Genomic DNA, 14,641 nt, shown 5'->3' on the forward strand with positions numbered 1-14,641 from the left:
GTTTAAACGTGTAAGTGAATGATGCACAGTTGTGGGTTTTGCAAATAAAGCCCATACTTTTACATTCTTGGAAGTTTCACCCATAGACCCTTAATCCAGCTCGTTACCCACTCGCCCCATATTTTGGCTTCATCTGGGGTGGAAGAAATTCATATTGTGCATTTTGTATTTTAAAAATTGTCAATTTTTTCTCAATAGGTGGGTGACATTTTTTCCAGGTTTATTATCTTTATAACTGCTAATTTTTTGTTTTTAGCAATGAAAGCCTAGTACTTTAAAAGTATTTAGTCATTAAAAATATACTATCTTTTAGATTGCTTGTTGCTAGTAGCTACGGGTGCCAGTAATTTTTATATTCTTCGACCAGTCCTCGATTTTTGATGTAACGAAAAAGTGACAGAGGGAGAATTCCAGTAAACAGGCAAGCAGAACCGCACAGGACATTTAAAAAAAAAAAAAGCTGACGAGGGCGGACCAGACTCACTAGATGCTCACCTGGGTTCTGCGGCTCGAGTCGCTAAAAGTCCGGTGCTGACTTGATGACTAGAGGAGGTAAAGGAACAGAATTAATAACAGACCCCAAACGTACACGGGAGTCCACGTGTGCGGAAAGGGGACATTCAGACCCTGGCAGTAAGAAGTGAATTACTCGATAGGCGACTGGAGCCCCGCGCGACTCGGGAAAACGAGCTCCTGTAGCCAAGTGACACCCGTCAGGAGAAAGATGCGCGATAAGAAACGATGGGAATAGTTAAAAAACACCACCAGCGTTGGGCTGATTCTAACTACACGGCACAGGTCCCAAAATCTCCAAGGAAAAAAAGGTTACCTTGCAAAACCTGCCCTAACAAATCTGAGAAGCCGCACACCGAGGAAAGGGAACTGGCAGCTCAGAATCAGACCCTTCTCCTCAAGGAGTAAACCGCGCGCGGGACAGACCAACAGCTCCGCAGAGGAGCCGAGGACATGCGCGGACGCGAGCGGAAAGCCGCCTTCGCATCCCTGCCCCCGTCTGCAGTCTCGCTTGGGGGAGAAATTTAAATTACGCTCCACGTTTTTACACGTCTGATCGCGAACACGCAGTGTCTGAAAACTTTGGGACCGTGGGAAACACCCTCCTGGGAGAGTTAACTGGCATCATTTCCATTAGAAAAACGGGGCAATATTTACCTGTCTCATCACCGCACATTTCAGTTCTGGGGTTCGTTTCTACTTGACACCCGCACGAGACCCTGCAGGCGTTTTAGGGATGTTATTACCCAAGAGTAATGAAATTACAGTCCCTATAAACAACTAAGGACGCCACTCGCACACCAGCGCGTACTGTTAACTAAACAAGGTATGGATTTGCTTCCCTGTGCCTGGGGCGACTCTGGGAAAAGGCAGAAGGCCCGAGGCCATTACTTGCCCTCTGGAGGGGGGAGCCGGGGGCAGGGAGACGTCTGCGACAGCGACTTTTCACTCTATACCCTTTGAAGTTCGCGCCGTGTAAATACATTGATTTTTTTTTTTTTTAAATAAACATTTAGAAATTAGGTTGTTCACCTTTGTTCTGACCTGAAATAAAAGATCTTTCCAGACGTAGATTTTGAAACGTTAAAAATGCGCCCCCGCTTTGTTCCACTGCTAGGTGGAATATACTTTCTATAGTTACAAAAATATACAGGCCTCCGGGGCCCTGCGCCCTGAAGGCCCGCAACCCGCTGTGGGTTCTTGGCTTCGCGCAGGAAAGAACTGAAACTGGAGCCAGCACAGAGCTTAAAGCGAGAGTTTGTTCGGGAGGCCCTGGGACCCAGAGAAGGCCGCTCCCGGGCAGGGCAGCCCCTCTGGGGGCGCTGGCTTCTGTATTGGGGCTCCTTTAATCGAGGAGGGGGACTCGACGTTTTTTCTGGGAAAGGGGCGGAGACTTCTCAGAAGAGCCTTTCAGCCGCGTGGCGTCCTTATATGTCCGTAAAGAAATCAGCGGTGACCTTTACCCTGTGGGCTTATAATAGGGAATGAAGTTTAAATTGACCCCGTTTTTTAAATGCAGCCCGAGTTCGTTCTCTGTGCTTCTGTTATTGCTCCCTGTATCGGTTATCAGGCTCTTGCTGGATTTGGGCGTGAGAGGTATTGCCAGTTAACGTCGTTGCGTTATTTTAGTATTATTTGAAAATGTTTCAGCTGAGATACAAGGCCTGTTCCAAAGGGACTTAGCTGCTGTAAATAATTAACTTTTTCCTCGGAGGTGCTGTGTACCGATGACTCCCCGGGGCTTTAAACATGTTGGAAATCTCGGTTGCTCACCACTGAAGATGGGGTCCAAAGACTTGGCTCTTACTATCTTACTAGTGCTCTCGGGAGAACTCCGTGCAGAAGGTAACATTAATTTTTCATATTCTCTATTCTCTCGGAATTATAAAAGGAAATTCTAACATTGAGCTTTTTATAGTCTTTCATTTTTATGTATCAATTTAATAAAAAACCAGCTTCTAATTTGCTGTAATATTTAGATCGACTGTGTTCCTTTGGGAAAACTCGTGAACTATCCTTACAGCCACCCAGCTTAGAAACACGGAGCAGGGCCCAGAACCCTTGTTCCTCCGGGTTTTGAGGCACAAGGGGACCGGGGTCTAAATACCTGAAAGGAAGTTCGGGCTAACGTTTGTGTTATTAACCCGAGTCCCCATTTCACACTAGGACCCGTTCCTCAGGCTGCAAAGCCCGGGCAGATTTAATGCTCCGACCATCAAGTGAGAGCTTAAAGGGGGGGGATCGGAAAAAAGAGCCACAAAGCGTCGGAAAGACGTCTGGCTCTCGGCGCCGATCTCTGTCCCGGTGCAGCGCCTGGTGAGGTCACGCAGCAGTGATCGGGAGGGGGACCCTCTGCCGGTTTCGCAAACGAGGGCACTGCCGAGAGTGGGGGGGCTCCGTTCATAATTACGCGGCACGGGGGGGGCCGTGTAGACCAACCGGTAGCTGTGACTCCGTAATGGCAAGAACTGCTCCGAGCCAGGCCGCCCGGGTGACCAGACCTGCCCGAAGCCAAGGAATACTACCTTCCAGGGCACGGTGATATTTGCACGAATAGTCTCCTCCGGTTCTATTCTCCTGCGCGGAAGGTGTGACTCACGCTGGCATCACGCGTTTCCTAGAAAGCGCAGCTTTAGGAAGTTCGGGGAAACTTTCTGAGCAAGGGGCCCGCCCGGTTCCCACCTGACTGTTGGGCGCTGGCCTCGCCTGCAGGTTAATTCCAGCTGAGAAGGATCGTCACCGAAGTACTTAAAAATGTAGGGAATCGCCGGGCCGGTGTGGCTCAGCCGTCGAGCGTCTGCCCATGAACCAGGAGGTGAAGGTTCGATTCCCAGTCAGGGCACAGGCCCGGGTTGCAGGCTCGATCCCCAGCAGGGGGCGCACAGGAGGCAGCCGGCCGATGTTTCTCTACCTTCCTCTCTCTCTAAAAAAAAAAATTAAAAAAAAATTAGGTAATAAAAATAACTGGTCAAAAGCGTCCGCAAACGCTTGGGAAGGGCCGCGAGTGTCATGCACGGTTTCAGGCGCGGTTCCCTGTTTCCAGCCCGACCATTTGCTCGTTTCAGAGAAGCCCTGCGGTCTTCCCAGCGTGGAGAATGGACAGGTCGCCCTCTATTACTACACGTTTACGAGCTTTTACTTTCCGATGAGCGTAGACCAGAAACTGTCATTTTCCTGCCTGGCTGGTTACACGACCGACAAAGGGAAGCAAGAGGAGAAAACGACCTGCACGGCCGGCGGCTGGTCCCCGGAGCCCAGGTGCTTCAGTAAGTGTGGCGGGCGCTGGCTCAACGCCCGCAGCAGGCCCACCGCCTGCAAGTAGGAGGGTCCGGGAGAGGTGGCAGGTGGGCAGTCCTTCCGTAGAAAACAAAACGACTAGCCCGCGGCCTATTTTATTTTATTTTTTATTTTATTTTATTTTTTTATATTTTATTTTATTTTATTTTATTTTTATTTATTTTTTGCAGAGAGAGGAAGGGAGAGGGAGACAGAGAGAGAAACATCAGCCGGATGCCTCCTGCATGCCCCCTACTGGGGAAGGAGCCCACAACCTGGGCATGTGCCCGACCGGGAATTGAACCAGCGACCTTTTGGTGCGCAGGAAGATGCCCAACCAACTGAGCCACACCGGCCAGGGCTTTTATTTTATTTTATTTTATTTTATTTTATATTTTATTTTATTTTATTTTATTATTTTATTTTATTTTATTTCATATTTTATTTTTCCCATCACCATTTATTCCCTGTATGCCCTTTTCCCACTTTTTTTTTTTTTTTTTACAAAATGAAGGCATATTCTGTAAATAACGTTTCTCATTAAAACATCATGTTCTTTATTTGTTGTTAATAATTCCCCGTGGAGAGAATAGAAATAATTACCGAAATTGTTATTCGATCGAGTTACCTTAAGGAATGGGGAACTTACGCCGATAACTGTGGCCTAGGAAGCCGGCCAGACGCTTGACGTCTGCAGAACTAGCGAAGGGTCCGTAAAGCAGGAGCCCGCTTTCGTCAAGGATGTTACCAACCATCCGACACGGGGGACTTAAAATAGTAGGAGACACATTTCACACACAGTCGTTCCTTTGCCATGAATGACAGTGAGTGGACACATTTTCTCGAAGCAGACACGGCAGAGGCAGGAACGACAGGAAGAACTGAAATTAGTCAAGACCAAGAATGCCTGTGCCCACGCGAGTCGGTGTCAGAGTCAAGGCCAGGCCCAGCGTGCCGGCCGTTTCCAAAACGAAGTCAAATCCAGTAAAAACGCGAGGACCCGACGCTTTTCTGCCTGACATCCCGAGAATGACCTTCCACGTCTGCCTTAATTTTACGACTCCGTCGAAGACGAGCTTCATTTCATCAAGTTAAGCAAAGAAATATTTTCTCCCCCCCCCTGCAGAAAAATGCCCCAGGCCCGACCTGGCCAACGGGCACATCTCGGACTCCAAGGTGCTGTACGCCGTCCAGGAGGCCCTGCGCTACGGCTGTGCCTCGGGGTTCCGGACCCCGTCGGGGCGGCGCGAGGAGGAGGTGCGGTGCCTCCCCCACGGCTGGTCCTCGCCGCCGGCCTGCAGGGAGGAACAGGGTAGGTGCTCACCGGTCGCCCCCAAGCCGCGGGCGCGAGCCGGCGGGGCCGCCGCTCTCTCCGCCGATGGGCGTTTTTATTCAGCACAATCGAGTTTCTGTTACGTCTGCAAAGGCAGAGAGGGTCATTATATTGATTTCCTCGGACGCCGGGTGTTTCCTTAACTCAAGGCTCTCAACGCCCACAACACACCTAATCCAGGGGTTCTCACTTTACACCACTAATAAACAATTCAAGCGGGATAAAAGGAAAAATCCTCAATAAAGCTGCGCCTTGCAACGTCCATGAATGACTATTTCCTTTTCTAGACGGGACATCGAGACCGTGGGCGCTATTTTATATCGTAAACCCGCACAGATATACTTAAACTAATGCAATGACTTGAACACACCTCCTGCTCTGTTTCTGTGTTGCTGGTTATTTAAATGATACAAACCCACAGATGAGACATGACCAACAATGGTTACTACACAGCCTGCGGTGGCCTTCGGTCAAATATACTAGACTCAGAATTTAAGAACAGGAGACGGGCGGGGTCGGGACACAAGGTGTGTGAAAAAAGGGGACTGAGAGGCAGAGCAAATGGACTCTTTTTAATTTTTCCCAAGGGCTGGTTCTGCCACAGATGCTATTTTTATTTTTATTTTTATTTTTATTTTTATTTTTATTGTTGAGAGCATTACAGATGTCCCCCATTTCCACCCCGGCCATACGTTCTTAAGACTCAGGAGCGTTCGCTGGGAGATTGCTTTGGCTGTTCTGGGTTCGGGGTGAGGTCATAACATGTAACTGTCCCTCCCGTTAGACACATGCGTGGCTCCCGCGTTACTCCACGGGAATTACTCCACAACGCAGACGACGTTCCGGGTGCAGGAGAAAGTGGGGTACCGGTGTGACCCCGGCTACTACACGGCGACTGGGGGGACGACGGAGGAGGCCGAGTGTCACGCCCACGGGTGGTCTCTGCCCCCGAAATGCACCAGTGGGTTCTCAGCGCACAAGCGTCGTCTCAGACAGAAGGGCCTGCTGATCACGAGATGCTGATTGTGCTCAATCTTTTCCTGTTCTTTCTTTACTTCTGGTTTTCTGTTTGTTTTGCTTCTGGTTTTAATTATGTTGCCAGTAGGGCTTGATCCTTGAAAGATCTCGAATAGGGAAAAAAATTCCTGTTAGCTCCGATAATTAAATTAACCTTAGCGTAACAATCTTTCATACACAGGTAAATCGACAAGCTTTTCTTTTGTCTAATAAACTGTGGCAAATCTACTAATTTCTATTCCACATCTGGCATGTTAAGCGGCAGGTGAATTTTGTTCTAGCAGGAAAAAAATAACACTTCTTTGTATTTTTTCCCCACTTTTAGAATTAAAATGCTCTCCTTTAAGATTAATAGAAAATGGTTATTTTTATCCGGTGAAGCAAACCTATGAAGAAGGGGAGGTGGTTCAGTTTTTCTGCCATGAAAATTATTTTCTCAGTGGGTCTGACTTAATCCAGTGTTACAACTTCGGCTGGTACCCGGAATCTCCTGTATGCGAAGGTAATTTTTAAAATTTCACATCTAGAGATAAAATATCAGGTCTCTTTTTCTCTTCTTTATAAAAATAATTCTATGCTTTATTTTTTTAAGTTCAAATTGTTTTTTTCATTACAGGTTACATTCAGTACTATGTTGTATTGTTTCAGGTACAGCACAGTGGTTAGACAGTCATATATTTTATATGGCGGCCCCCCTGGTATTTCCAACACCCACCTGGCACCATCATCGTTATCAGCCAAAATATCGTGTCTTAATCAGCTCTAAATCTATGAAAAAAAGGTCTCTAGTTCGTGTGCTATTTTAAAAAAGTCTTTTACACCACTGCTATTAATCCAGTTAATCTAAAGAAATCTTAAGATGTTATTAGATGGTTGAGTATGTCTTTTAAACTTACTTTAAAAAAAAAATCATCTTATAAATTCTAAATCTCCTATTATAACAAATATATATTTTTAAAAATTGGGGATTACTAGATCCAATTATCCCAAGCTCGCAGCTTTGCGAGGGAACTTTCTCGCTTGGCCGCACATTTCCTGATGGGAAAGTACACTCTTCAGAACCGTGGGGTAAAGGCAGAAGCCGCCGCAGGCTGCACTGCCCAGCGTGGGGGTGACAAGGAGGCACCGGGGGACAGCGACCCTCACCTGTAGCAGCCCTGGCGCGGCTTCCGGCGCAGGTGGGATCAGTTCATAGTCAGCCACAGCCACCACCTGACCCGAAGGAGGCGCTAGTGAGCACAGGAAACGAGGGAAAAGCCATCGCTACGGTGGGACGAGTGGAACAACCAATAACCAAGTTAAGTCTAAAGGACCTGAACAGACACCGCAGGTTCCGACGGGAGCGCGGCCACGCTGGGGACACGTATCTACGTGTCCAAATTGGGCCTTAAAAGCTCCACGGGAGTCGGAGGCACTGGGGGGAGGTGCCACGAGAGCCAAAGGGGGAGCTGACCAGAGGCCTGCCGTGGGCACGCCCAGAGCCGTCGAAACTCTTCAGAGGCGCTCAGCAGCACCTTTGATGTTTTGTTAAATTGATTAGTTAATTAAAGAGCCTCGGGGTGTCCGGTGCTGCTCAGCAGCCTGGTGCCACGGTAGAGAGGAAGGCGGTGAGCCCGCTGCTGTATATTGTTTCAGAAACAAACCGCAGACGACTTGTCCCTCCTTTCGCACTCGCCGCCACCCAGACGGGTCAGCGTCCCAACACGCTCTTTATTTTCTCTGGTCAACAGTCATGAGAGGCAGGGTGGGCGGTGTCCTGGGCTGGATAATGCCCCCCGGCCCTGCCACCCCCCCCCAAGATATCCGTGTGGAGGGAGCAGAAGAGGGCGTCAGGTGACAATGAATCAGGAGCGTGGAGGGACAGGAGGACGGGTCCCGAACCTCCGGAAGCTTCTAGAAAGACCAAGACGTCCATCGTCTCCTAAGGCCGTCAGAAGGAACTCGGCTCTCCCGACGCCCCGATTTTAGCCCCGTGAGACGGAGCCTGGACTTTTGGCCTAAACGAACACGTCTGTGCTATTCGAAGCCACTAAACGGTGGCAGTTTCCCGCAGCCGCTGTGTAGTTTAGAATCGTTAGGAACCGATTTTAATCCAGAGAGACGCGGGTTCGAGAGTGGGCCCTCCACTGACTAATAATTTGCTTACTTCGTGAGTTTTAGCCTCTTGGTGATGTGGGAGATGCGACAGGCCCCACTCAAGGCTGGTTTAGGGTTAGAGGAGACCACGGGGGTGAAACGCTGGCTCTTTCGGGGCCGTGCTGGCCCCAGGCCATCCGATCACAAACCCAGCAGCTTGCACGACACCCTTGCGTTATCGGTCAGCTTCTGTGGCTCAGGACCCGGGCTCAGCTTCACTGGCCCCTGTGCCTTCCCTCCAGCAAGGCTGCGGCCAAGGCCGGACTGGCAAGGACGGGCTTCCAAATTCATGGGGCCGCCGGCGGCATTTGGGGCTCCCAGCTGCCCAGGGGAGGGCCTCCGTCTCCTCCCGCTGCCCCGGAGGCGGCCCTCCCTCTGCCCCCTGCCTTCTCGACGCCCTCGATGCGGGCGGCTGGCTTTTCACAGAACCAGCCGGGAGACAGAGTCGACCTTGTGCCGTTGGGGTGCAAGCCTCCTGTCCGCGGCCGTCCCCGTCCCCCCGTCTCTGCTGTATCCTCTCGGTCACAAGCAACCGCCCTTCCTGCTCGTGGGGACGAGGAGGACACAAGGGGTTGAACGTGGGAAGGCGGGGACCAGGGGGTGACCCTAGAGCCTGCCGGCCACGTACTTCTTAGGGCCCTTGGCCCAACGAACGCGCCTGTTGAATCCCAAGCCCTGTCCTTTGTCACCACGTGACCTAACCTGCCGCTGTTTTCCCAAAGGAAGGAGGAGCCGATGTCCCCCTCCACCCCTGCCCCCAAACTCCAAGGTTCAAGCCCCCGGGACAACCTACCGTCACGGAGAAGCGGTTCGCATCGAGTGCGAGCCGGGCTTCGAGAGGCAGGGGCCGGAGGAGATCCGCTGCGGCGACGGACGGTGGACGGAGCCCCCGACGTGCACCGGTCAGCACGGCCTCCCGGGCGGCCCCTCCCGCGCAGCCGGCCCGTGGGGCTCAGCGGTCTCTCCTCTCAAAACCCTGCCTTTGCAGAAGAAAGGGAGGCGGCGGCCTGCGGGGACCCGCCCCTGGTGGCCAACGGCGCCCCGGCCCTGACCTCGAAGACCTACCGCAGCGGGGACAGCGTGAGCTACGCCTGCGGGAGCGGCTACCGCCTCCGTGGGCCGAGGGAGGTCACCTGCCGCCGTGGGAGATGGACCCCCGCCCCCGAGTGTGTCGGTAGGGGAGCCGATTCCGCTCGGTTTCGTTCACCCCCAATAGCGGGAGGCCGTTGCCTGGACGGGTTAGGCCCCTGGGGTTCTGTGAGCCCGGGGAGCCAGTGTAGGAAACAGAGAAACTTAAAGAAAGCAGCTTGGAATGTGCGTTAGGGCTGCGGCTCCCGTCTCACTCTGACGCCAGGACCCGCGAGCTTTAAGCGACAGCGGGTAAGCGACGCTGTTTCGTTAGAGGAGGTACGCAGGGCCCAGCGGGACCGAGCGCCCGGCCGAGGTCCTCGCGTCCCACGGCGTTAGGACAGCTCCGTGCCCCTGGCTCGGGTGGCCCTGCCCACGCTGCCCCGGCGCCCGCCCTCCTGGGCCCTCCACCCCCGACGCGCCCCAGGGCACGACCAGGCTGTGCCCCCTGGTGCCCCTGGGCCCCCCTTCCCGGGACCTTCTGCTTCCCGACCAGGTCCTGGAGGGATCTCCCCGAGCGGGCGGAGCGAGGATGTTTACTGCTTGAAAGGAAAGCTATGAGGGGTGGGAGAGAAACGAGCAGGGTCAGAGGAAGACTCCAAAGAGCGGGGAAGATGGGAATTCCCACCCCTGGGCTGAGCGCCATGGGAGACGGAGGGAAGCCGGAGGGGATGAGCGGAAGCGGGTGGCGACCGGGGGCAGGTTTCGCCTTGACCGTGGTCCTCAGGGTCAAGGTCACTGTACGTTTTAGGGGTTTCTCCACCACGGTTCGTCCCCACGCAAGAAAAGCGAAAAAGGTTCGTCCCCGATCGAGGGTAAAACCTCCGCTGTTCTCGTCTTGCTCAGTTTTAAAGATATCCGAGCCGAAGAACGTTTCTCGTTTCTGGTGAATTTAGAAACCGACTAAGTCGCGTGGCGCGGATACCGAGGCACCGCTGCGTGGGGACCTGTCTTATATCATTATGTGGTTATAACTTCGTATTAATTTAAAAAATAACGTTTTTTCCCCTCCCTAGAAAACACCGAGACCTGTAAGCGTCCGCCTGACATAGCGAACGGGGCCGTCGTTGACGGGCCCTCGGCCAGCTACCCGGCGGGGTCCTCGGTGGAGTACAGGTGCCACGAGTATTACATCCTGCAGGGGGCAAGGACGTCCCGCTGCGCCGACGGACAGTGGTCGCCCCCGCCCGCCTGCTTGGGTAAGACGGGCACACGGAGGGTCAAACGCGCCTTCTCCCGGCTCGGTGGGCGCGACCGGCGCATCACATCGCGTCGGACGAGGGCCTGGGGGGCGAGGGTTTGACAAACTCGCGCTGCGAGACGACCACGGTTAGGTCACTTACAACACAGCCCTCGCCGCACCAAGGGACCACCGTTTGTGGCCATTTTTAATGAGATCGTTTAATACCCGCTCGCTGGGTAACGTTCAAGTGCCTGAAACAACATTCACGATGGGTCAGGCCCCTGCAGCTTCCTTCTCAGAACAGGACATAGCGATTTTCTCTGACCAGGGTGTCTGTATTTTTATGCAATTTCCGTAACAAGAAATGTATAAGTTCACCGGCTGGCAGTAAACAGCAACTGCTTCAACGCCGCTGTGGGCCCGGCCGTCTCTGTTCGGGGCCATCGCTGGCCGTGGGCGGGGGGGGACTGGCGAGGGCGCCTTGTCTTGCAGAGCCGTGCACCGTGGATGAGGGGTCCATGGCCAGGAACAACATCGGGCTGAAGTGGAGATACGAGGGGAAGGTCTTGCACGGCGACTGGATAGACTTCGTGTGCAAGCCCGGGTTCGACCTGGCGCCGGCCGCCCCGCCGCCCGGGTTCTCCGTGCAGTGCAGCCGAGGACGACTGACGTACCCTGTGTGCGTGCGGAGAGGTAAGACGACCCCGCCTTCTCGGGTGGCCCGTGCCGCCCCTCGGGTTCCCAGCGTGAGCCCCAAGGCAGGTGGCTGCCATCGCCTCCGGCCCATGAAGCCGGGGGTGCGCCCACCGAGCTCCCGTCAGCACTCACACTTCCGCAGGGCGGCTTTGCCCACGTCGTTTAATTTCAAGAAGTGAAGTTTTAAAAGAAATTCTACTTCAGTGTGGAAAGTATTACAGGTGTCCCCTATTCCTCCCCTCAGGGCGTGAGCTTTGGGAGGGGTTTGGTAAGCACCCCGGCTGCGGGGGGACCGGGCGCCCTCGTTGCCACAATGGGCAGCTCTGGGGTTCGCTGGGAGCTGGGGTTTGGGGTTCCCGCAGAAAGGGCTTCACGTAGAAAGACAGGTTTTGTGTCCCCCTGGGGCCTAAAACGGTCACTGTTCAGAGGAAAATAAGAGAACACACAGTGTGGCTTCAGGACGACTCTCACACGCACCCTCCCGAGGTGGGGGGAACAAAACCACGACGGCCACCACTTGGCTAATTTCATTTATTTATTTTTATCTTTTTAAACCCTCACCCGAGGATGTTTTTTCCATTGCTTTTCAGACACAGTGGAGGGGAGAGAGACACACACATCGACTGGCGGCCTCCCGCCCCCACCCCGCCCGGGCCAGGGCCTGAGCCTGCAACTGAAGAACGTGCCCTTGGCCGGAATCGAACTCGGGACCCTTCAGTCCGCAGGCCAAAGCTCTAACCACGGAGCCAAACCAGCCAGGGCAACACTTGGCTAATTTTTTTTCTTTATTGTTGAGAGTATTACAGAGGCCCCCCTTCCGCCCCCACTGAACCCCTCCACCAGGCATCCCCCCCCAGGTCTTCTCCACACTATTGTCTGCGTCCGCGGGTCACGTATGTTGGCTAATTTTAAATGTGTATTAAAATATTATAACATGAGATTCTAACGGCAACAGCCCGTGTTCCAGGACGAAGCTCTTGCAGAAATGCTCTCGATTCTTAAAAACGATTGGCGAGCTACCTTATAAACGCTTTTCCGTGAAATATCTCCCGTGTTTCCGTAGCCATTATGAGCGCGCCGGGTGCTGATCACAGCCACGCACTGTATGTGTTTTTGCAGAGTCTAAAGGCACCTGCGGGCCTCCCCCCCTTATTGAAAACGGGGTCGTCGTCGGCGCCAGAACCGGCACCTATGAAAACGGGTCCTCGGTGGAATACAGGTGTTCGCAGCATCATTTCCTACAGGGGCCTAGAGACTCCCACTGCTTGGAGGGAGTGTGGACGGCACCGCCCTCGTGCCTAGGTACGTGCCCGTCTCTAATAGACCAAGACCACCTTTCTTTTTAAAATATGGGTTTATTGATTTCGGAGAGAAGGAGCGGGAGGGAGGGAGGGAGAAACATCACTGATGAGAGTCACTGGCCGGCTGCCTCCTGCGCCCCCTGCTGGGCACCGAGGAGCCCGCAGCCCCGGCAGGTGCCCCGACCGGGAGCCCAACCGGCAACCTCTTGGTTCACGAGTCGACGCTCAACCGCCCAGCAGCACCGGCCCGGGAGCCCCGGGCATTTTCTTCCGACGTGAACACGAGCCCCGTTTGCAGGCGGCACAGGGCTTCCTGGCGGCACCGAGGTCCCTTTTCCTCTTTTTCCCAGAGCCGTGCGTGTTGTCTCCGGCGGAAATGGACAAGAACAACTTGCTCCTGAAGTGGAGTTTTGACAACAGGCCCTATATTTTCCACGGCGAGTACGTTCACTTTCTTTGTCGGAGAGACACGTACATGGCCGAGCTGTCTCCCGTGGGAATCGAACTCCCGGTGCGGTGCGACCGGGGGCAGCTGAGGTACCCACGATGCGTCCAGAGACGGAGGTAGGCCCGCGCCCGCGCCCGCGCCCTGCTCCGTGGCCTCATCCCGCCGGGAGCTTCCCCGTGCGGCAAACGTCAGACCTGTTAGGCTCTAGGACACTTGCACTTCATGGTCACTACAAAGAAAAACAGTTATTTTCTATAGATTTTTTTAAAAAGCCAAGCGAGCTCCCAGGGGTATTAATTCAACGAGCTTGGCGAGCTGTCTGACCTCAAAGCACCGTGGGCTGTAGGGTACTCGAGGCACTTTGGCAACTTGGCAAATCAATCAGTTTATAGGCCTGGCCAGTTTGGCTCCGTGGTTAGAGCCTCAGCCTGCGGACGGAAGGGTCCCGGGTTCGATTCCGGCCAAGGGCGCGTACCTGGGCTGTAAGTCCATCCCTGGCCTTGGTCGGGCCGTATGGGGGAGGCAGCCAAGCGATGTTTCTACCCCCCCCCTTCCGCTCTCTCTGAAAAGCAACGGAAAAAATACCCTCGCGAGGGGGTTAGAAAGAAAATCGATTCATGTGAGGAATAGTGACAGGTGCAGAAATTAACCTGCGCGTTCTGAGACAGAAAGTCGCATTTTCTCCCGCTTCCCAGGGTAGGTTCATGAATAACTAATAAAGATCGGAAACACGGCTGTACAAATCCTTCTACCGATACAAGAGCATGTTAACAACAACGACTGAAACTATGGGGTTTATTTACCAGGAACACGTTTCTATGTAAAAACCTGAAATGACTTACTGAAGTGTTTCCTCATGGGACAATTTAAAAAAAACATATTCCACTTCTTGATAAGTAGAAAACAACCTTAAAAAAACACAGTAATACAACTAAAAGAATATAATAAAATGATGGTGTATAACTTTAATTTTTTAATGGTGGTAAAAATCAGAATAGAAAAATTTTATATGCTGTTTAAATGTTTTCACGTATCTTGGATTTCTAATTCCTAAGAGAAAAAAGTAACTAAATAACTAAATAACTTAGAAAAATGGGGGTGGGGGGATGGTGTTAATGTAGTAAGCGACACGGAGTTTATAAAAAGGAATTGGCATAGTTTTTCAAGTGTGGTTTTAGTGAAAACAATGACTAATTATATGAAATATCAAGAGGCTGGGACTGTAATAAATATTTAACAAAAATGATGATTATTTCAAAAATCTCTCTCCCAATGTCTGTTGGCCCCTCTCTCCCTCCCCCCAAGGACACCGTCTTATCAAGAACCCGTAAGGACGTAGGATGAGTGGCAGAAAGAACACTCGGATTTCAACGCATCACAAGACATTTTGAGAAACAGTTTTTGGAAGAAAACAGCTGGAGACTATAGAAACCTCGACGTTTTAAGTTGCCTGAAGATTTGAATCTAAATTGTTTATGATGAACATTTTCTCTGTCTGAAAATAAAGACCAGAACAGGTCCTTTCATTTCTGGTTTGGAGGATTGGACCCCCAGCCTAATCTCGATCGCCCGTCTTCTAGGGCCAGATATTTTAAGATTTTCACGTTTAC

At 52.4% G+C, this 14,641-nt stretch overlaps 1 protein-coding gene across 2 annotated transcripts; it reads left to right on the top strand.

Annotated features, from left to right (window-relative positions):
- Positions 1–2,047: 2,047 nt before the first annotated feature.
- LOC308550255 (coagulation factor XIII B chain-like) lies at positions 2,048–14,569 on the top strand. Of its 2 annotated transcripts, XM_081123892.1 has the most exons (13): positions 2,048–2,109; positions 2,228–2,358; positions 3,579–3,779; positions 4,916–5,101; positions 5,907–6,083; positions 6,465–6,641; positions 8,998–9,177; positions 9,264–9,449; positions 10,420–10,602; positions 11,079–11,279; positions 12,402–12,584; positions 12,934–13,147; positions 14,337–14,569. In XM_081123892.1, the coding sequence occupies exons 2-13, from the start codon at positions 2,241–2,243 to the stop codon at positions 14,368–14,370; spliced, it is 2,040 nt and encodes a 679-aa protein (XP_080980018.1). In that variant the 5' UTR covers positions 2,048–2,109; positions 2,228–2,240; the 3' UTR covers positions 14,371–14,569. The 2 variants fall into 2 exon arrangements, with proteins under 2 accessions (XP_080980018.1, XP_080980019.1); XM_081123893.1 differs by lacking the exon at positions 2,048–2,109 and having other exon boundaries at positions 2,196–2,358.
- The last annotated feature ends 72 nt before the right edge of the window (positions 14,570–14,641 follow it).

Source organism: Miniopterus schreibersii (genome assembly GCF_964146895.1).
Source record: "Miniopterus schreibersii genome assembly, chromosome: 21".
Lineage (NCBI taxonomy): Eukaryota > Metazoa > Chordata > Mammalia > Chiroptera > Miniopteridae > Miniopterus > Miniopterus schreibersii.